At 56.3% G+C, this 22349-nt stretch overlaps 1 protein-coding gene across 1 annotated transcript; it reads left to right on the forward strand.

Moving 5' to 3' along the window:
* Window positions 1–566: 566 nt before the first annotated feature.
* On the forward strand, window positions 567–21071 carry LOC125333966. Its single transcript, XM_048320299.1, is given in 5 exon segments — window positions 567–1078; window positions 13908–15995; window positions 17186–17205; window positions 17587–17804; window positions 17807–21071. Coding segments are annotated over 5 exon segments (5280 nt in total). The 5' UTR covers window positions 567–703; the 3' UTR covers window positions 20386–21071.
* The last annotated feature ends 1278 nt before the right edge of the window (window positions 21072–22349 follow it).

The raw sequence follows: 22349 nt of genomic DNA on the forward strand, positions 1-22349 counted from the left end.
AGTGGTTGGAAATGACAGGATTTTCTTGTGCAGCTCTGGGTCCTAGATGCACACTAGACTCAGGATTTCGAATCTTTGACTGTGCAAGAGGGAACTTCTTTATTGTTCTGACACACGTATTTGTTTCCTTCTCCGTTTTCATGCAACCTCCAACCTCATGATGTAAAGGTCTGTGGCAATACATAATCCTACCTTAAATGTCCCCTACAGCTACAAAAAAAGCCCTTTTAGGTATGACACGACTGTTGGTGCTGTAACCATTAGGTTTTCCGCTAAACATAAAACAAGAGGCTCTTCACTTGCTGTTTGCAATCGAGGAGAGACCCCAGACGCAGCACAGCCCCCGAGCCCCGCCCAAAGCCGGGCCCCCTTGAGCGCGGCCATCCGGCGGCTGCAGCGGCGTCGCGGCGCCTCCGGGTGCCGCTGTTGGCCGCCAAGGAGCGGTGCTGGAGCCGCCGCCGCCGCCGCGTCCTGCCCCCGCAGGCTGCTCGCTCGCCCGGCGCCGGCCAGAGCGGCAGCGGCACGGGCAGCAGCGGCGGCGGCGGCGGCGAGAGACGGCGCTGGGCGGGGAGCAGCGGCGTCCGAGGCGGGCAGAACGGGCTCGCTGCGCTGCGGCGGCCCCTGCGCTGTGTGGCGAGAGCGGCTGGAAGGGAGGCAGGGCGGCGGCAGGAGGCAGGAGCGCGGCGAGCGCTGGCGAGAGAGAATGGCGGTGAGGCGGCGGCAGAGGCGCGCTGCGGGCTGTGGGCGAGCGCTGGTGGCAGCGCTGCTGCTGTGCGTGTGGTGCCGGGCGGCGGCGGAGCGGGTCCGCTACTCCATCGCCGAGGAGCTGGGCAGAGGCTCGCTCGTGGGGCCGCTGGCGCGGGACCTGGGGCTCAGCGCGGACGAGCTGCCGGCGCGCAAGCTGCAGGTGGCGTCTGCCGGCAAAAAGCAGCTGAAATACTTCACGGTGAGCGAGGAAAACGGGAACCTGTACGTGAATGAGAGGCTGGACCGGGAGGAGATGTGCGGCAAGTCGGCGTCCTGCTCTGTCAGCTTCGAGGCGCTGGTGCACAACCCACTGAACATTTTCCACGTCCAGGTAGACATCCAGGACGTGAATGACAATGCACCACGTTTTCGGCGAGACAAATTTCATCTGGAGATCAACGAGTTGACTTCTCCCGGTGCCCGTTTTTCCGTGGGCATGGCTGACGACGCGGACGTGGGCAGTAACTCGCTGCAGGGCTACGAGCTGGAGGCTAACGAGTACTTCACGGTGGAGGTGAAGGAGAACACGGACGGCAGCAAGTTCGCGGAGCTGGTGTTGCGCCACTCACTCGACCGGGAGAACGAGCAGAGCCTGCGGTTGGTGCTGACAGCTCTGGATGGCGGAGACCCGCCCCGGACTGGCACCGCCCAGCTCTGGATCAACGTCACCGACGCCAATGACAACCCACCCGTGTTTGCTCAGGACCGGTACCGCGCCAGCCTGCGCGAGGACGCGCCTCCGGGATCGACGGTACTGAACGTCTCCGCCTCCGATGCAGACGCCGGCACCAATGCCCGCATCACCTACGGCTTCGGGGAAACGCCGTCCGAGGTGCTTCAGAAATTCATTGTGGAAGCGGAGAGTGGGAAGATCACCCTGAAGGAGCCACTGGATTTCGAGGACACGCGAAGTTACACGCTGTTGATAGAGGCAAGGGACGGTGGTGGTCTGGTGGCGCACTGCAAGGTGGAGGTGGAGGTGCTGGACGTGAACGACAATGCACCCGAGATCACCATTCTGTCGCTCTCGAGCCCTGTGCCCGAGGATGCACCGACCGGCACCGTGGTGGCTCTCCTGAACGTAAACGACCCGGACTCCGGTGAGAACGGTCAGGTGTCGTGCGAGCTGTCGGGCGAGGCGCCGCTGTCCATCGTGGCATCGTCGGGTGGCTCGTACAAGGTGGTGACGGCGAGCGCGCTGGACCGCGAGGAGGTGTCCGAGCACCGCGTGACGGTGGTGGCCCGGGACCGGGGCAGGCCGGCGCTGTGGAGCAGCAGGGAGCTGGTGCTGGAGGTGTCGGACGTGAACGACAACGCGCCGGTGTTCGAGGAGGCGGCGTACAGCGCGTACGTGGCGGAGAACAACGCGGCGGGCGCGCTGGTGGTGCGCGTGCAGGCGCGGGACGCGGACGCGGGCGCCAACGGGCGCGTGAGCTACTGGCTGGCGGGCGGCAGCGCGGGCGCGGCGGCGCTGGTGTCGGTGGAGGCGCGGAGCGGCGCGCTGTACGCGCAGCGCTCCTTGGACTACGAGCAGTGCCGCGAGTTGGCGGTGGCGGTGCGGGCGCAGGACGGCGGCTCGCCGGCGCGCAGCTCCACGGCCACGGTGCGCGTGTTCGTGCTGGACCGCAACGACAACGCGCCGCGGGTGCTGTGGCCGGCGGCGGGGGCGGGTGGCGCGGCGGCGGGAGGCGTGGCCCCGGCGGCGGCGCCGTTCGAGGTGGTGCCGCGCTCGGCCGAGGCCGGCTACCTGGTGGCCAAGGTGGTGGCGGTGGACGCGGACGCGGGGCGCAACGCGTGGCTGTCGTACGAGCTGGTGCAGGCGTCGGAGCCGGCGCTGTTCCGCGTGGGGCTGCACAGCGGCGAGGTGCGCACGGCGCGCGCCGTGTCCGAGAGGGACGCGGCCAAGCAGCGTGTGGTGGCCGTGGTGAAGGACCACGGGCAGCCGGCGCTGTCGGCCACGGCCACGCTGCACGTGGTGCTGGCCGAGAGCTTGCAGGAGGCGCTGCCGGAGCTGAGCGAGCGGGCGGCGGGCGCCGAGGCGGCGGCGGGCGAGCTGCAGTTCTACCTGGTGCTGGCGCTGGCGCTGCTGTCGGCGCTTTTGGTGCTGAGCGTGGCGCTGGCCGTGCTGGCGCGGCTGCGGCGGGCCGGGCCGCCCGCCGTGCTGCGCTGCCTGGGCGCGCAGCGCTTCTCGGTGGCCGGCGCCGCCTTCCCGGCCGACTTCTGCGAGGGCACCTTGCCCTACTCCTACAACCTGTGCGTGGCGGCGCCGGCGCGCGCCGTGCCCGAGGCCGCTTGGCCGCCGCCGCCGGTGCCCATCCTGTCTGCGGAGGAGCTTCTGGGCGGGGATTCCTGCGAGAAGCCGAGCCCGAGTAGCAGCAGCGCCGTCGCGGGAGAGCAGCCCTCCGACACCGAAGCAGCTCAGGTCTGTAATGCCGCTCGCTTACGCTGTTCGCATTGAGCATTTCTGAACCCTCGTACTCCTTCCCCTCTGTTTCCCTGAGCTGTGTCGTTCTGGAATCCCCGCGCACTCCCACTCTTCAGCGGTTACAGTTTCTGGTTCAATTTAGTGACTTTAACTATCTCTGCCCTTTGTATTTCTGGCTGTGAACGTGTTAAATTAATGGTGTTGGAGATTTTTCCTTCGATCCCTGTTTCCCCAAATTGGTGTAGCTGATCTCTTTGTCACCAGGGTTGTTAATACTGTTTTGGTGTAGGACTCAAGCGTTCCTGTGACTCCGTGAATCACGAAGTTACATATTGTTCCTAGCCCTCTTCTCTTTATCCTGCCGTGTTTTGCAGTTATGCTGCTGTAGAAATGGTAGATTTACTGAGGCTGACTATTATTTTCGAGGAATTATTTCTCTGATGCCAAACCGTTGGCACCGCTGTGTCACAAGTTAATGTTGTGGATTGTTCCTCCCTAGTGAATATTCCCAACTTCTGCTGTGTGTCCTTCTGTCTTTTGCAGAAGGCAACTACAGAAATGGTGGTATTAGTGCGGCAGATAAATCATATCTAGGCATGGTTTTTCACGATCTTTGTAAACTTTTTTTCTTACTTTGTAGAATGGGATTGTCAGTTCCTTTTATAGAACACTGCTGTTTCATGGTCGAGTTGTGGTAACGGAATCGACATTTGGAGTAGGATATTTTTTTCCCCTGATATATACGTGTTTGGCCAAGAAATGTTGTTCCTTCATGATGGTGTAGAAGAGTGTCTGTCATGTTTTGGGGTTAGGTTTCTGCAGAACTGGGAGCCTTAGCGGGATGGGTTACTTATTCCAGGATTCCAGGTATTGTTTTTCTGTGCAGGTTTTTTTCTTCTGGTTTTCTGTTTATTTAATTCGTTGGTTGTTTTTTTCTCCTTGCCATCCTTGGTGGTAGTTCCTTGTATTGAAGGAAGCAGTGAAGGTGCAGAGTGGGATATCAAAAGAAAACACGTTAAATTCACAAGTGTAGGCTCAGTGAGGAGATTCTTGCTGCTCTGCTTCTGCTGAATAAAATGTTAGAAGTGCTTTGAAGCTTCTCTTTTGGTTCGTCTCACATTAAGATTCAGCTGAGAATATCTGTCTATGAACGCTGTCTGCATTTTTACGAGTTGCTTTACATAAAAGCAATGCTTCCTGATCTGTCCAGAAGCTATATATTTGGACCTGGTTTATAGGTGGACAAATCCTCGTTGGTTAATGCTCTTGAGATGTTGGACTCCCAAAGGAAGTGCGTGGGTATCCATGAAGAGGAATTTACAGCTTGTTCCATCTTTTGAGGCGTTGAGAAAATGGTTACACTATGGGACGGATTCCTTTTTTCCAGTCATTATGTAGCTGGAGCTAAGCCATAGAATTGGATCTCCAAAAGCAAAAAGCTCTGCTTTGTGCTTCAGAGCTTGTTTTCTATTTGTATGTCTCTTGTCCCAAAGAGGCATTTGCGTTATGCAGGGTTTTGGTTTTATTTTGGAATGAGTCACCGAGTTCCTGTGCAAGGTTGCTGCTGTTCTCTAAGAAAGCATCGTGTAATCGTGTAATGTGTGTAGTCATGCGCTCTAACATTTCAGATGATAATGAAGAATTTGAAAGTGGTAGCTGGAGAAGGCTAAGCAATGCAGTTTGATTCAGAGCATCCGATGATGTGCAGGTGAAAACTTACAAAGTCTGTGAGGAAGGTCAGTCCCTTAGAAAGATTCATTTTAAGTGGGGATCATCATCACTGCATTCTGGTATTTCTGCGGTTTGGTAAACGGATGTGATTGTTGATGTTCCACTGTGATACAGTTTTGGTTTGTACAAAGGGAAAGAAAAAGTAAATGATGCATGAGAGCCGAAAAAGCTGTGCCATTCATTTCAGAAATTGTGGTTTTAAAAGAATGGCGTAAGATTAGGAATATTCTTAGAGTCATATTAAAATAACTTTTTCATAAACCAGCACTTCAAAAATATATTCCGACGCAGTAAATATACTAGAATCACAGGAGTTCTCTAATTTATGTACGGTAGCGATCAGCTAAAGGATCAAAGAAGAGATCTACTGGAAAAAAGCCAAGACAAGCGATAATCGCTGCACGGAACCCCACGACTCAGTGACGATTGTGTCACAACCGCGAGCCGCTCGTGGAAGAGGCAGCGCTCGGTGCCTGCAGTGCGGGCAGGAGGCTGCGGGCGCCGCTGTTGACCGAGAGGAGCGAGAGGAAGCTCGGAGCGCTGCAGCCCCGCCCGCTGCGGACCGGATCATTCGGTTGCTCGGCGGAGGGGCGGTCTGCCAGCGTTCCCGCGGTACGGAACTGCTCTGCAGCGAGGCAGAGAGACTGCCGGTAGCAGCGGGGAGCGGCGAGCCGGCTCCAAATCGGCGGAGAGGAGCTGCGGTGTTGCGGTGCCGGCGGTGCCGCGGCGGAGATGTGCGCGGCGGGGAGGCGCTGGGGCCAGCGGCAGCGAGCTCTGCTCTGGGCCGTCCTGCTGGCAGCGTGGGAGGCGGCGTGGGGGCAGCTGCGCTACTCGGTGCCCGAGGAGATGCCCAAGGGCTCGTTCGTGGGCGACGTGGCCAAGGACCTGGGGCTGCAGCTACGGGCGCTCAGCGATCGCAGCGTCCGCATTGTCTCCGAAGGTAGGACGCAGTATTTCACTCTGCACGGGAAGACGGGACATTTAGTGACGGCAGAGAGGATCGACAGAGAGCAGCTGTGTGAGAGTGTGCAGCAATGCGTGCTGCGCTGTGAGCTGATAGTGGAGGGGGAAATGCAGGTTTACGGAATCGTAGTGGAAATCAGGGACATTAACGACAATGCGCCGAGCTTCCGAGAGGCAGAAACAGAGTTGAAAATTATAGAAACGACAGCCCCGGGGTCGCGGTTTCCCCTGCCAGACGCTCACGACCCGGACTCGGGCAGGAATTCCCTGCAGAGCTACGAGCTGAGCGGCGACGAGCACTTCTCGCTGGCCGTGCAGGCGGGCCCCGGCGGCGATCAGCGTCCCGAGCTGGTGCTGGCGAAGGCGCTGGACCGGGAGGAGGCGGCGTTTCACGAGCTGGTGCTGAGGGCGATTGACGGCGGCGATCCGGCACGGACGGGCACAGCTCAGATAAGAGTGACAGTGGTGGATGCAAATGACAACGCGCCCGTGTTCAGCCAGGCGGAGTACACGGTGCGTATGCCCGAGGACGTGCCCGTGGGCTCTGTCCTCGTCACCGTGACGGCCATGGACGCCGACGAGGGTCTGAACGGGGAAATTAAGTACTCATTTAAGAAAATCACAGAGAAATCCTCACAGACTTTCCAGCTGGACAGCGTCACAGGAGCCATCAGCCTGTTGCAGAGCCTGGACTTCGAGGAAGGCACATCTTATGAACTAGAGGTGCAGGCAAATGATGGGGGAAGCCTTTTTGACATGGCGAAAGTCGTGGTCACTGTGACAGACGTCAATGACAATGTCCCTGAGATTTCAGTGCGATCGGCACTGAACGAGATCTCAGAAGACGCCCCGTCGGGGACGGTGGTCGCCCTGCTGCACGTGAGGGACCGTGACTCCGGGGCGAATGGCGAGGTGCGCTGCTCGCTCGACAGGGACGTCCCGTTCCGCCTGGAGAAATCTTTTGAGGACTATTACCGTGTGGTGACAGCGAGAGAGCTGGACCGGGAGCAGGTGTCGGAGTACAACGTGACGGTGCGGGCGGCCGACGGCGGGTCGCCGGCGCTGCAGAGCAGCGCGGTGCTGGCGCTGCGGGTGCTGGACGTGAACGACAACGCGCCGGTGTTCGCGCAGGAGCGCTACAGCGCGCGGCTGGCGGAGAACAACGCGGCGGGCGCGCTGGTGCTGACGGTGCGCGCGACGGACGCGGACTGGGGGCAGAACGCGCGCGTGCGGTACCGGCTGTGGGAGGGGCGGGTGCGGGGCGCGCCGCTGTCGTCGTACGTGTCGGTGCAGGCGGAGACGGGCGCGCTGTACGCGCTGCGCTCCTTCGACTACGAGGAGGTGCGCGAGCTGGAGCTGTGGGTGCGTGCGGAGGACGGCGGCGCGCCGGCGCTGAGCAGCAACGTGTCGGTGCGGCTGCTGATCGTGGACGAGAACGACAACGCGCCGCAGGTGCTCTACCCGCCCGCGGCTCCGCCTGTGGCATCGGGCAAGGGGGGCTGGTCGGGCGTGGAGCTGGCGCCGCGCTCGTCGGAGCCCGGCGCGCTGGTGGCCAAGGTGGTGGCGGTGGACGCGGACGCGGGGCAGAACGCGTGGCTGTCCTACGAGCTGGCCAAGGCGACGGAGCCGGGGCTGTTCCGCGTGGGGCTGCACAGCGGCGAGGTGCGCACGGCGCGCTTCCCGCTGGCCCGCGACGCGGCGCGCCAGAGCCTGGTGGTGGTGGTGAAGGACCACGGGCGGCCGGCGCTGTCGGCCACGGCCACGCTGAGCGTGGTGCTGGCCGAGAGCGTGGCCGAGCTGCTGGCCGAGCTGGGCAGCGCGGCCGAGGCGGCGGCGCCGGGCGAGCCGGCCGGCAGCCTGACGCGCTGGCTCGTGCTGGCCGTGGCCGCCGTGTCCTGCCTGTTCGTCGCCTTCCTGCTGCTGCTGCTGGCGCTGCGCCTGCGCCGCTGGCGCCGCGAGCAGCTGCTGGCGGCCGACAGCGGCGTCTTGCGCGGCGTGCCGGTCTCGCACTTCGTGGGCATCGACGGCGTGCGCGCCTTCCTGCAGTCCTACTCGCACGAGGTGTCGCTCACGGCCGACTCGCGCAAGAGCCAGCTGCGCTTCTCGGGCGGCAGCTGCTGCGACACCCTGCCGGCCCGGCCGCCGCCCGACGAGCCCGCACCGCTGCTCGGGGAGGAGGATATTGCCGGCTCCCGCCCCGCGGACCCCACCGCCTCACTCCCGGTGAGTTCCTCAATCCAGACTGCCTCTGCGACTCTTCCCTCTTCTGCTCTCCTACTCTTTTCCCCTGTGTTCTGTGTCCTGTGTAGGGAATTTTGCTGACAATGATAGCAGAGCTTCGTTCATTGACGCGTTGTGTTCTGGTGCCTCTTGCTGCGGGTTGGTGGAGGACGGGTCCGTGCTCATGTTCTCTATTCCATGTTTTTGGGAGGCAGGTGTAGTGAGGCTGACATTGGCTTGAAGTTGGAGTGAGGCTTTGTGGTTTCATGAGGCGCCAAGTCGCTTCTGACAGTTGTGATGCCTGTGTTCTTTTCAGCATTAGATCTCCTGAACGGATGGATTGCATAAATAACAAGTTACAGTTTTTGCTCTTTTCTCGGTCAGGTATCTTCCCAACGGCAGATGTGCTTGATGGGGGGCAGATTCTCTATATTGTAATCTCGACAGTTCTGTGTGTAACTTCGCTGCTCAACGTTTGTAGTCTTCTCAGCCTTTCTGTGTAAATGGAGGTCAGTAGGAGATTCCTTTGCATTCATCTAACCCTGCAGGTAAATGGGCCGGCCAACAACTGGTCCCTTGATCTTGTCTGTCTGCCAGCTAAGAAGATGAAGGATCCTCTTGGAAGTTGTGACTGAAAAGCCTTTGTGTGGCTGCATGTGAAGGACGAAATACAGAAGGAAATGGCAGAGGTGTTTTGTTGGTATCCTGTCTTTTCAAGTTGAGCTTTGTCAAATGGAGCTGGATGTGCCTTGGCTATAAAATAGATGTCTTGACAAGAGCCTTGGCGTGGGTGGGAGGAGAGGGATTCACGGTGCAGAGGGAGACACAAGGAGAGGGTTATTGCCCCTATACAGACCTTCACTGACCCTGTCTCTCCTGGAGCTCTGCTCCTCTTTTAGTTTTAGAAGTCTGAGGTTTCTTCACAGAAGACCCACAAGCAAACAAATGCACCTTCCTTCATACAGAGGTGTGAACGTATCTGTGTGAAGTTGGTGATGTGGGCTGGGAAACTGGGCATTATATGTCATGTGTTTGTAAATTAGATGGGTCAAAGAGTGCCCTGGATATTGGGAAGGATTGGAGATTTCAGTCCTGGGAGCTCGAGGGTCTGTTGATATACGCAAGGGAATGCTTTCTTTCTTTGCTTTTCAGTGTCCATCTTAGTATCATGCAGTGTGAGGTTTTTCTTCCCAAATTGTTTAACCAGAAGACATGTATTTCAGCTGCATGGAAAGCTCGTGGAGGCTCTTCTGATGGGTTTGCATGTCTTCATAATTGTGTAACTTAGTAGCTCAATTATAAACACATGACATAGGTCACATGGGACCTGTGGGAAGAGCAGTCTGTGTATTCACTGCTTACTGAATTAATCCTGAATTAATTGCCCAGTCTAAGTTACATGATCTAGGAAAGTGTGTTGTGGTCTCTTCCTTTCTGCAGCTGTTTATTTCTTGTCTTGCTCTTTTGATGATCTGAAGATGAGCCTTTATCTCTAACAGGCTGTGGAAAATCAGATCTATTACACTTGCTGCACTGTTCCATATGTGCCTTTCAAGTCTACAGTTCAAATTTCTGAAACCAAGTCCAAAGTTTTCTTATTTTTTGATACTGCTTTATTCTGACTCAAATGGCCACGTTGTGAGTTCAGCATTCTTTGTATTAATAGTAGAATCACACACCATCCAAACAGCTCATGTGCTGAAAAAGCATGATGTTACTTTTGGGATTATATTTGGATGACTGGTTCTTTAATTGAGTTGCTGATTGTCTTTTGTAATATTTTACATTTGTCAAATTATTGGGATGAGCAGTATAATCCTGATTGTGATTCTTGGGATCTGAGAAGGTATGTGTGCAAGTTTTCTTTTAATGGTGTCTGCCTGCAGATTTAACTTTCCTGATGTGTAATGTTTGGAGAGGGATAAGAGCTCCATCTGTCCAGAGACAGGGCCAGTGGAAGAGGTCGCTGTAGTACAGTTTGAAAGGTCTAAAGGGAAAGTGGAGAAGTTCAGTTTGTCTGAGTCTTTACAGGACAACAGCTGTACTTGTTACAAACCTGTTTCCTTAGTTTCCTACTACAATAACACAATCTGAAAGATGAAACTATGATTTACACACTCCTGGTGGTTTCCCATTATTGTCTTGTTTGAATAGTTGCTTCTTTATGTTTGTATTTTGGTCTCGATTGTGTTTTAGTGTTTTTGTTTTGTCACGGAGTAAAGCTGATCCTCATTGTGCCCGGCAATCCTGCACCCACCAAAATACATCTTATAATTAGACAGAAGTAAGAACAGTTTTCATGCATACCTTGAAAGTATGATAAATATGTTTCCTTAAGATGGCCTTTTCCCTGTGGCCAACACACAGCCAAAAATTGGGCATATATTGAAGGTTTCTTGAGAGTTGTGAGTGTGCTTTCTTTGAGGTCTTGGTTTACTGGGAGGGCATGGCTAATTTTAGCAATTCTGGTCATTACTTTTGAATTTGACACCATGAGTGTTGTTTTTCACCAAATCCTTACTTCAGCCACCTGGGACAGAATTTTGTGTGTGACGAAAAATAATGAAAAGCTAAAAGAAAATCCGCTGTAGTTTTTCAGAACACTGAGCTTGAGAAATAGACACATGAGAAGCTGTTTAAAATGATGGTTTCATAATCGTGCAAAGTGAGCAGGACACAGTAGAAAAAACTGGCTGAGAGATGATGACTAATTCTTAAAATTACCCCCCTCCCTGTTCTGTAATCCAGAGTAAGTCTTTAGGGCCACACTTGCAGCTTGAGACCTCAAGGACTTCAAAGTGCTCTCAGGAAAGAATTACAATGCTATAGTAGAGACCGAGAAGACTTCCTGGTGAGCATCTCTGACAACCTCTGTCTTCTAATGCTTCCTCACGTTGCTTGTCTGATTTATGTGTTGTTGGGGTTTCTTTACTGTATACTGATTTACTGTATGTGTGGGTTTACTTATCAGCACAGCCTCCTTTACAAATCTAGCATGCATTAGTGGGTCTTGCTAAAGGAGGAGTGAAAGCCTGAAGATGTGAGAGTGACTTTTTGTTCTGGTATTGTTGGGAGGAATAGATCTAAATATGACCTTAGTAGAAGTTGCATCTCTGTGGATCAGTGTGTGTGGTAAAAGAGGGGACATTTCTCCATAACCTTTAGTTTGATGAGTCATTCTTTGTTGGATGATTGCTAGTCCTTTATTTTGGCTTCTTTTCATTCATGTGCTATAGAATCTTTCAGTTCCTTCTCAAAATGGTGGTGAGCAGACAAATGTACCTCCCTTCTGGGTACGATTGCAGTGCATCATCATCTCATGAGAAATTTTACTAATGATGAAATGATCAGAAGTAAACCTGCCAGTTGCACAGCATTGCAGAGAAGATAGGAGCTTTGTGTGTGAGGTTAGAGAAGAGCTTGGTTATTTCCTTGCTTGCCATGTGATAGATAACACAAGCTTGTGCCTGATAGAGTGCCATGCAATTTGAGTTGCTTCTGTAGAATGAGACCTTCAAAATATTATTTCACTTCATCTGCTCATTTCTATATCTTTCTAACTCTTGCATTGCTTGTTGTCAAGAGCTCAACTTCAGGGCGTCTGATCTTATGTGGAAGGTCGCATCTATTCCAGTTCTCTATGTGTGGTTCCACTTCCTGTGATGTTTACAGCTGTAAAGAGGAAGGGTTTCATAAGCACGTGTGCTCACCCAGGCACAGTTGTCTGTAGTGTAATAATGCAAAAGCATCTCTGCTGCAGTCTTCAAAGTGCAGAGTGGCCACCCATGTTTCCACAAACAGAACAGGGACCAGTGGGAGAATGTGTGCAGAGTGTCCCCCAGACCATGCTGGCCAATCAACTGCAGGTTGTTAAATGGATGAGGAACTGGCTGGATGGCTGCATGCAAAGTGTTACAGTCAGTGGTTCAATGTCCAACTGGAAACCAGTCCTTCAAGGGTCCGTACTGGGACCAATGGTATTTAGGTATCTTCATAAACAATGGGATTTAGCACACCCTTGGCAAAATTGCAGATGACACAGGCCTGAGTTGACAGGGAGGGCAACTAGAGGGAAGGCTGGAGAAGTCGGCCCGTACAAATATTGTGAAGGCTTAAGTGCAAGGTCCTGCACCTGGGTCAGGGTAAATCCCAGTATAAATAGAGAGTGAGGTATTGGGAAGAGCCTTACCTTGAAGGACTTGGGGTACTGGTGGATGACAAATGGGACATGAGCTGGCAATATGCACTTGCTGCCTGGAAAGTGAGTCTCCTGGGCTCCAAAACAACTAGTGTGGCCAGCAGGATGAGGTGGATTGTTCTCTTCCTCTAATTGACCACAAAATTGTCAGAGGACTGGATGATCTCAGCCATGAAGAAAGTCTGACAAATTTCAGGTCCTGTAAGCTGAGAAAACTGGGTTTGAATAGGAGTTATTTCACTTCTTCAATCCATAAAGTGCTTATAAGAAAGATTTAGAGACATTTTTGCAAAGTCTGCAGTGGCAACACAAGGGACGATGGATTTAAACTGAAAGAGGGTAGGTTTTGATTAGACAAAATGGTTTATAATGAGGGTAGTGAGACACTGGAACAGATTGCCTACAGACGTTATGGGTGTGCCACCATTGGAAGGGCACAAGGACAAGTTGGATGGGCCTTGGAGTGACTTAGTCTACTGTAGAATGTCCCTGTGAATGACAGAGTGGTGAATTCAATTATCTTTAAATGTCCCAGCCAATCACTATTTAGTTCTATGAAAGACAGGATGTGTGTTTACAATTCCTCAGTGCCAGCCTCTCATATATGGAAATTAAAAAGAAGGTACTTTTGTGAGTAAGAAAGAAGGCAGCAAATGTTATTCTTAGCATGAAGATCTTCCACAACTGTATTATAATTTCCTCCGCATATACTTGTGCAGTGATTTCTTTTAAGAGAAGCTGCTGTCCTGTCCTTAACGATGATATGAATATTTGCTTCTAAGTATTCACTGCGACTCAAGGAAATTACCTAAGCGCACGACACTATAGAGTAAAACCAAGCAAGAACTTCTTTGTCTTGCTGATTCCTGTTTAAGAGAGACCCCAGAGGCGGCGCAGCCCCCGAGCCCCGCCCAAAGCCGGGCCCCCTTGAGCGCGGCCATCCGGCGGCTGCAGCGGCGTCGCGGCGCCTCCGGGTGCCGCTGTTGGCCGCCAAGGAGCGGTGCTGGAGCCGCCGCCGCCGCCGCGTCCTGCCCCCGCAGGCTGCTCGCTCGCCCGGCGCCGGCCAGAGCGGCAGCGGCACGGGCAGCAGCGGCGGCGGCGGCGGCGAGAGACGGCGCTGGGCGGGGAGCAGCGGCGTCCGAGGCGGGCAGAGCGGGCTCGCTGCGCTGCGGCGGCCCCTGCGCTGTGTGGCGAGAGCGGCTGGAAGGGAGGCAGGGCGGCGGCAGGAGGCAGGAGCGCGGCGAGCGCTGGCGAGAGAGAATGGCGGTGAGGCGGCGGCAGAGGCGCGCTGCGGGCTGTGGGCGAGCGCTGGTGGCCGCGCTGCTGCTGTGCGTGTGGTGCCGGGCGGCGGCGGAGCGGGTCCGCTACTCCATCGCCGAGGAGCTGGGCAGAGGCTCGCTCGTGGGGCCGCTGGCGCGGGACCTGGGGCTCAGCGCGGACGAGCTGCCGGCGCGCAAGCTGCGGCTGAGCGAGGAGAAGCAATACTTCACGGTGAATGAGGAAAACGGGAACCTGTACGTGAATGAGAGGCTGGATCGGGAGGAGATGTGCGGCGAGTCGGCGTCCTGCTCTGTCAGCTTCGAGGCGCTGGTGCACAACCCTCTGAACATTTTCCACATCGAGGTGGCCATTGAGGATGTGAATGACAACGACCCAGCCTTCAGCAAGGGTGTTTTGGACCTCGAGATCGGTGAATGGATCCCTCCTGGTACTCATTTTCCTTTAGAGATGGCCCGAGACGCAGACGCAGGAAGCAACTCGCTGCTGACTTACCAGCTCACCAGTAACCCGTCCTTCACTTTGGCCATGAAGGAGAGCACGGACGGAAGCAAGCAGCCGGAGTTAGTGCTAGAGAGGGCGTTAGACCGAGAGAAGCAGAGCTCCTTTGAGCTGGTGCTGACGGCAAGCGATGGCGGGGACCCAGCGAGGTCTGGGACTGTCCATGTTCGGGTAAACGTGACGGACGCCAACGACAACCCACCCGTGTTCAGCAAAAGCGTCTACGAGGCGCGAATTGCAGAGAATCTGCCGGCAGGTTCGCTGGTGCTGAGGGTGCAGGCAACGGATGCGGATGCCGGCTCCAACGGACGGGTCTCCTACTCTTTTGGCAATGTTCCGGAGGAGGTCCACGCTTTGTTCATTGTCGACAGTGACAGTGGCGAGGTCAGGACAGTGGGTCCTCTCGATTTCGAGGAGAAGAATAAATACATCGTCAGTCTGGAGGCGAGGGACGGGGGCGGATTCACAGCTCACTGCAAGGCTCAAATAGACATCACGGACGAGAATGACAACGCGCCCGAGATCACCATTCTGTCCCTCTCGAGCCCCGTGCCCGAGGACGCACCGACCGGCACCGTGGTGGCCCTGCTGAAAGTGAGGGACAGAGACTCAGGAGAGAACGGTCAGGTGTCGTGCGAGCTGTCAGGCGAGGCGCCGCTGTCCATCGTGGTATCGTCGGGTGGCTCGTACAAGGTGGTGACGGCGAGCGCGCTGGACCGCGAGGAGGCGTCCGAGCACCGCGTGACGGTGGTGGCCCGGGACCGGGGCAGGCCGGCGCTGTGGAGCAGCAGGGAGCTGGTGCTGGAGGTGTCGGACGTGAACGACAACGCGCCGGTGTTCGAGGAGGCGGCGTACAGCGCGTACGTGGCGGAGAACAACGCGGCGGGCGCGCTGGTGGTGCGCGTGCAGGCGCGGGACGCGGACGCGGGCGCCAACGGGCGCGTGAGCTACTGGCTGGCGGGCGGCAGCGCGGGCGCGGCGGCGCTGGTGTCGGTGGAGGCGCGGAGCGGCGCGCTGTACGCGCAGCGCTCCTTGGACTACGAGCAGTGCCGCGAGTTGGCGGTGGCGGTGCGGGCGCAGGACGGCGGCTCGCCGGCGCGCAGCTCCACGGCCACGGTGCGCGTGTTCGTGCTGGACCGCAACGACAACGCGCCGCGGGTGCTGTGGCCGGCGGCGGGGGCGGGTGGCGCGGCGGCGGGAGGCGTGGCCCCGGCGGCGGCGCCGTTCGAGGTGGTGCCGCGCTCGGCCGAGGCCGGCTACCTGGTGGCCAAGGTGGTGGCGGTGGACGCGGACGCGGGGCGCAACGCGTGGCTGTCGTACGAGCTGGTGCAGGCGTCGGAGCCGGCGCTGTTCCGCGTGGGGCTGCACAGCGGCGAGGTGCGCACGGCGCGCGCCGTGTCCGAGAGGGACGCGGCCAAGCAGCGTGTGGTGGCCGTGGTGAAGGACCACGGGCAGCCGGCGCTGTCGGCCACGGCCACGCTGCACGTGGTGCTGGCCGAGAGCTTGCAGGAGGCGCTGCCGGAGCTGAGCGAGCGGGCGGCGGGCGCCGAGGCGGCGGCGGGCGAGCTGCAGTTCTACCTGGTGCTGGCGCTGGCGCTGCTGTCGGCGCTTTTGGTGCTGAGCGTGGCGCTGGCCGTGCTGGCGCGGCTGCGGCGGGCCGGGCCGCCCGCCGTGCTGCGCTGCCTGGGCGCGCAGCGCTTCTCGGTGGCCGGCGCCGCCTTCCCGGCCGACTTCTGCGAGGGCACCTTGCCCTACTCCTACAACCTGTGCGTGGCGGCGCCGGCGCGCGCCGTGCCCGAGGCCGCTTGGCCGCCGCCGCCGGTGCCCATCCTGTCTGCGGAGGAGCTTCTGGGCGGGGATTCCTGCGAGAAGCCGAGACCGAGCGGCAACCTGGTCGTGGGAGAGCCGCCCACCGACTCGGACACACCACAGGTCTGTAAGCCGCCCATGTTCTTTCTCTGGCCTTTTTCTAATATCGTGCTGGTGTCAGCGGGCTTATGGGTTTGTTTTCTCTACTGGGATGGCAAGGAACGATGAGTATTTCTGTCAGTGAGTTAATAATGCAGTGTCGTGTCTTTGTTGGCAGCTGGCCCTTTCATGTGGCGCCTCCCGCCTAATTAACTATCTATGATAAGTGTAGATTCAGTGGGGAGACGGTTGCCGTTTAACTTCTGCCTAAAATAATAGAACAGCGGTAAAGATCTGGTGTACCTTTTTGGCTTTTTACATTTTCCTCTCAGAGCAGGCAGCATTCAAAGTCACTCTTTCCTTCGTCACATGCTGGCTTTTGGTGTTGCTTACGAAGCCTGTGTTATCTGAAATATTATGTTTTAATAACGGTGATCACGGATGTTTCCTTTTAGAATGAGATTCCCTGATTCTCCTGTCGGAGTTGTGAATATGTGGTTGGCGCTGGAGGATGAGGTTTTTCCTTCTTGATCTTTGTTAACCAAATCGATGCACTGGGTCCGGGGTGCCAGCTGAGAAAGTTTTTTTCTTTTTATTTCGCTGTGTGTAGATGAAAGAGGAATTTATAGATTCTTCTTCCCTAACGAATGTTCCACCTCTCCCTCCTGTGTCCTCACATCTTTTGTTTTTAGAGGGTTGCAGAGACAACAGGCAATACTGAGATCAGCTTATTTTACCAGAGCTTTATTCTTTTCTTTCTTTGCTTTTTTATAATTTGATGTTCCGTTCTTGTTTAGTGTTTTCAGCTGGCTTTTTAACAGATACATGGATTGAGATCTAGGAAAGGAATGCGCCTGATTTTTCTTTTGTTTGTTGGCTTCGGGGTTTTTGGTTGGTTTTGTTTGTTGTTTGTTTGCTTGTTTGTTTGTTTTAACGTGTGTTCCTCGCCTGTCTTTTCCACTCGAAATTTATACTTTCCTTGGTTGATAGGGTTTATCGCTAAGGCTGTGATCTAGAATCACATGTGATTGTAGCAATGTGTAAGGCCGCGATGGAAAATTCGAAAATAGTGGTTGGAGAAGGGGAGCACTGTAGGCTGATTCAGAGCAGCCTCGGATGCTCAGGTGAAAAGTAACAAAGCAGAACAGGGAGGAGGGATCTTCCTTGCTGCTGTGTGCAGTTTCTCGGGGTCTGGGAATCTCCTGTGTCTGTAGGCAGTCAAGTATGACACCCAGTGAGAAGGAACTCATTCAAAAACTACTGATACGAAAACCTGTGCAGGGAAGACATTGCGCTTTCCTGCTATGGAATAGGATTCGTAATATCTTGCATGTCATGTTAAGGGACTTTTATATACATATTTTGCCACGCTGTAGAAATAACATAACGCCGAGAGGCTTGCTATTTCTGTCTGGTCGCAATCACCCGGAAGATCAAAGAAGAGATGTGCTGGAGAAAGGTTGACAAAGGAGGTCCCAGCTGGATGGGATCTCAGGTCTCTGATGGGACTGTAACGAGACCGAGCTTCCCGTGGGCAAGGCAGGGCGGGCATTGCTCGGCAGCGCTCGGTGCCTGCAGTGCCGGCAGGAGGCTGCGGGCGCCGCTGTTGACCGAGAGGAGCGAGAGGAAGCTCGGAAAGCTACCGGCAGCCCCGCCCGCTGCGGACCGGCTCGCTCAGTAGATCGCTGGATTCCTAGCACGCAAACGGTCTGTGTCCGATCGTTCCGGCGGGGCTTATCCGCTCTGCAGCGAGGGCGAAGGAGTGCCAGAGACAGCGGCGAACAGTAGTAAGTCGGAGCCGGAGGGGGAGGCAGATCGGCGGTCGGCTGTGGGAAGCTGTCTGCAGAGCTGCGGTGCCGGCGGTGCCGCGGCGGAGATGTGCGCGGCGGGGAGGCGCTGGGGCCGGCGGCAGCGAGCTCTGCTCTGGGCCGTCCTGCTGGCAGCGTGGGAGGCGGCGTGGGGGCAGCTGCGCTACTCGGTGCCCGAGGAGATGCCCAAGGGCTCGTTCGTGGGCGACGTGGCCAAGGACCTGGGGCTGCAGCTACCGGCGCTCGGAGACCGCGGCGTCCGCATTGTCTCTGAAGGTAGGACGCAGTATTTCGCTTTGCACGGGAAGACGGGACATTTAGTGACGGCGGAGAGGATCGACAGAGAGCAGCTGTGCCGGCTGGTGGAGAAATGCGTGCTGCGCTGTGAGCTGATAGTGGAGGGTGAGATGAAGTTTTATGAAATAGAAGTGGAAATCACCGACATTAACGACAATGCCCCGAGCTTTAAAGAAATTGAACTGGAGGAGAGGATAAGCGAGGCAACAGCCCCGGGGTCGCGGTTTCCGCTGGCCGAGGCTCACGACCCGGACTGGGGCCGGAATTCCCTGCAGAGCTACGAGCTGAGTGGCGACGAGCACTTCTCGCTGGCCGTGCAGGCGGGCCCCGGCGGCGATCAGCGCCCCGAGCTGGTGCTGGCGAAGGCGCTGGACCGGGAGGAGGCGGCGTTTCACGAGCTGGTGCTGAGGGCGATTGACGGCGGTGATCCGGCACGGACGGGCACGGCTCGGATCCGAGTGACAGTGGTGGATGCGAATGACAACGCGCCCGTGTTCAGCCAGGCGGAGTACACGGTGCGTGTGCCCGAGGATGTGCCCGTGGGCTCCACCCTCGTCACTGTCACGGCCACTGACGCCGACGAGGGTCTGTACGGTTATGTGAAATATTCTATGAATAAAGCGACAGACATGGCATCTGATATTTTCCATCTGGACTCTGAGACTGGAGAGATCACGCTACTGCGAAGCCTTGATTACGAGGAAGGTGATTTTTATGAACTAGAGGTGCGGGCACGCGATGGCGTGACACTTTTCGACACGACGAAAGTCGCAATCACCGTGACAGATGTGAATGACAATGTGCCCGAGATTTCAGTGAGGTCGGCGCTGAGTGAGATCTCTGAGGATGCTCCGTCGGGGACAGTAATCGCCCTGCTGCACGTGCAGGACCGCGACTCCGGGGCGAATGGCGAGGTGCACTGCTCACTGGACGGGCACGTCCCATTCCGGCTGCAGAGCTCCCACGGCAGCTACTACAGCGTGGTGACAGCGAGAGAGCTGGACCGGGAGCAGGTGTCGGAGTACAACGTGACGGTGCGGGCGGCCGACGGCGGGTCGCCGGCGCTGCAGAGCAGCGCGGTGCTGGCGCTGCGGGTGCTGGACGTGAACGACAACGCGCCGGTGTTCGCGCAGGAGCGCTACAGCGCGCGGCTGGCGGAGAACAACGCGGCGGGCGCGCTGGTGCTGACGGTGCGCGCGACGGACGCGGACTGGGGGCAGAACGCGCGCGTGCGGTACCGGCTGTGGGAGGGGCGGGTGCGGGGCGCGCCGCTGTCGTCGTACGTGTCGGTGCAGGCGGAGACGGGCGCGCTGTACGCGCTGCGCTCCTTCGACTACGAGGAGGTGCGCGAGCTGGAGCTGTGGGTGCGTGCGGAGGACGGCGGCGCGCCGGCGCTGAGCAGCAACGTGTCGGTGCGGCTGCTGATCGTGGACGAGAACGACAACGCGCCGCAGGTGCTCTACCCGCCCGCGGCTCCGCCTGTGGCATCGGGCAAGGGGGGCTGGTCGGGCGTGGAGCTGGCGCCGCGCTCGTCGGAGCCCGGCGCGCTGGTGGCCAAGGTGGTGGCGGTGGACGCGGACGCGGGGCAGAACGCGTGGCTGTCCTACGAGCTGGCCAAGGCGACGGAGCCGGGGCTGTTCCGCGTGGGGCTGCACAGCGGCGAGGTGCGCACGGCGCGCTTCCCGCTGGCCCGCGACGCGGCGCGCCAGAGCCTGGTGGTGGTGGTGAAGGACCACGGGCGGCCGGCGCTGTCGGCCACGGCCACGCTGAGCGTGGTGCTGGCCGAGAGCGTGGCCGAGCTGCTGGCCGAGCTGGGCAGCGCGGCCGAGGCGGCGGCGCCGGGCGAGCCGGCCGGCAGCCTGACGCGCTGGCTCGTGCTGGCCGTGGCCGCCGTGTCCTGCCTGTTCGTCGCCTTCCTGCTGCTGCTGCTGGCGCTGCGCCTGCGCCGCTGGCGCCGCGAGCAGCTGCTGGCGGCCGACAGCGGCGTCTTGCGCGGCGTGCCGGTCTCGCACTTCGTGGGCATCGACGGCGTGCGCGCCTTCCTGCAGTCCTACTCGCACGAGGTGTCGCTCACGGCCGACTCGCGCAAGAGCCAGCTGCGCTTCTCGGGCGGCAGCTGCTGCGACACCCTGCCGGCCCGGCCGCCGCCCGACGAGCCCGCGCCGCTGCTCGGGGAGGAGGATATTGCCGGCTCCCGCCCCACGGACCCTTCTGCTTTCCCGGTGAGTTCCTCGGTCCAGGCTACCTCTGCGAAGCTTCCCTGTTCTACTGTTCTTCCCTTTCCTCGCCGTGTTCCTTGTCCTTTTTAGGGGAGTTTGCTGACAGCGACAGCAGAACTTCTTTCATTGAAGCACTGTGTTCTGGTGCCTCTTGCTGCGGATAGGTGGAGGAGGGGTCCGTGCTCAGCCTTCCATGTTTTTGGGAGGCAGGTGTAGTGAGGCCGATGCTGGCTTGAAGTTGGAGTGAGGCTTTGTGGTTTCATGAGGCGCCAAGTCGCTTCTGACAGTTGTGATACCCGTGTTCTTTTTAGTATTAGCTCTCCTTCATGGATGGGTTGCATAAGTAGTAGCTTATAGTTGTCCTTCTTTGCTGGTTCAGATGTCTTCCCAACCATAGATGTGCTTGATTAGGGTGAGATTCTCTATATTGTAATCTTGATAGTTCTGTGTGTAACTTCACTGCTCAACGTTTGTAGTCTTCTCAGCCTTTCTGTGTAAATGGAGGTCAGTAGGAGATTCCTTTGCATTCATCTAACCCTGCAGGTAAATGGGTCGGATACAACTGCTCCCTTGATAATGTCTGTGTGCTTGTTATTAAGATGAAGGATCCTCTTGAAAGCCACCCACCAGTGGGGGGCTTTATGTGAAGAAGGAAATATGGGAAGAAATGCTTTGTTGATTTCCCGTCTTTTAAGGTTTAGCTATGTCAAACTGAGCTGGATGTGCCTTGGCTCTGAAATAGATGTCATGGCAAGAGCCTTGGCGTGGATGAGAGGGGAGGGATTCAAGGTGCAGAGTTTGACATAGGGAGAGGGTGATTGCCCCTATACAGGCATTCACTGACCTTGTCTCTCCCGGAGCAGTGCTCCTCTTTTCCTTGTAGGAGTCTGAGGTTTCTTCACAGAGGAGAAGTGAGCAGAGAAATGCTCCTTCTTTTACACAGAGATGTGAAATTATCTGTGTGAAGTTGGTGATGTGAAGCGGTCTGGGAAACTGGGCATTTTATATCATGTCTTGGTAAAGAAGATGGGTCAAAGACCCAAAGACCCTGAACATTGTGAAGGATTGGAGAATTGAGTCCTGGGAGCTGTGTCTGAGGGTCTGTTCTGAGGACAGAAGGCAATGTTTTTCTCTTTTATCTTTTCATTACCCACCTGTAGTATCATTCCGTATGGTGTCCTCCTTCCAAAACGTTTGGCAAGAAGACATTCAATTCTGGCTGTATGGAAAGCGCTGGGAAGTTCTTTGTATGTGTTTGCAGGTGGTCATAATTGTGTAACTTTACAGCTTAATTTTGTACTCATGATCAAGGAGCTTTGGGAAGAGCAGCCGGTGCATTCACTACTTAGTAAATACCTGTATTAATTACCTACTCTTAGTTACATGATTGAGAAGGGTGTGTTGTGATCTCTTCCTTTCTGTAGCTGTTTATTCCCTTCCTTGCTCTTTGACGATCTGGAGATGGTTCTTTCTCTCTGCAAGTGTGTGGAAAATCAAATCTGTCGCATTTGCCTGGCTCTGCTGTCCATGCCTTTCATGTTTACAGCTGGAAAGATAAATACTTTCATAGACATTTTTCTTTAACATGTCTCTGTAATACATGGTCTTGTTTGTGCCTGCACACAGTGAAAAGTCAAATATTATCCATGGTAAGGAGACATCTGAGCAACTTTTCTTTTGGTGGAGTCTCTCTGCCAGTTTTGAAGATCTGTGGTAACCATGGGAGTCGTGAAGAGTTTGAGGGGATTGTTGTGAGTGCTCTCTATGAGGAGGTACTGGTGGAAACATGGCATGTGTTCTGTTGATTCCTAGGATTTAAACCTGGATTTCTGAAAATAACTCTGAAGGAGAAGTTGGTTTTTAGTTAGTTAGTTAGTTTGTTTTTTAATATTGAGTGGTTTGGACTCAAATGGCTGAGTTTTGGGTTTAGCATCCTTTTGCGTTAAGAGTGATAGAGTCACACAGCATTCAGAGAGCTCATGTGTGGTGTTGCCTTTGGGCTGATACTCTGATCTCTGGGTCTTTAATAGAGCTGGTAATAACTTATGGTCTTC

Source organism: Corvus hawaiiensis, chromosome 15, assembly GCF_020740725.1.
Source record: "Corvus hawaiiensis isolate bCorHaw1 chromosome 15, bCorHaw1.pri.cur, whole genome shotgun sequence".
NCBI classification, from domain to species: Eukaryota; Metazoa; Chordata; class Aves; order Passeriformes; family Corvidae; genus Corvus; species Corvus hawaiiensis.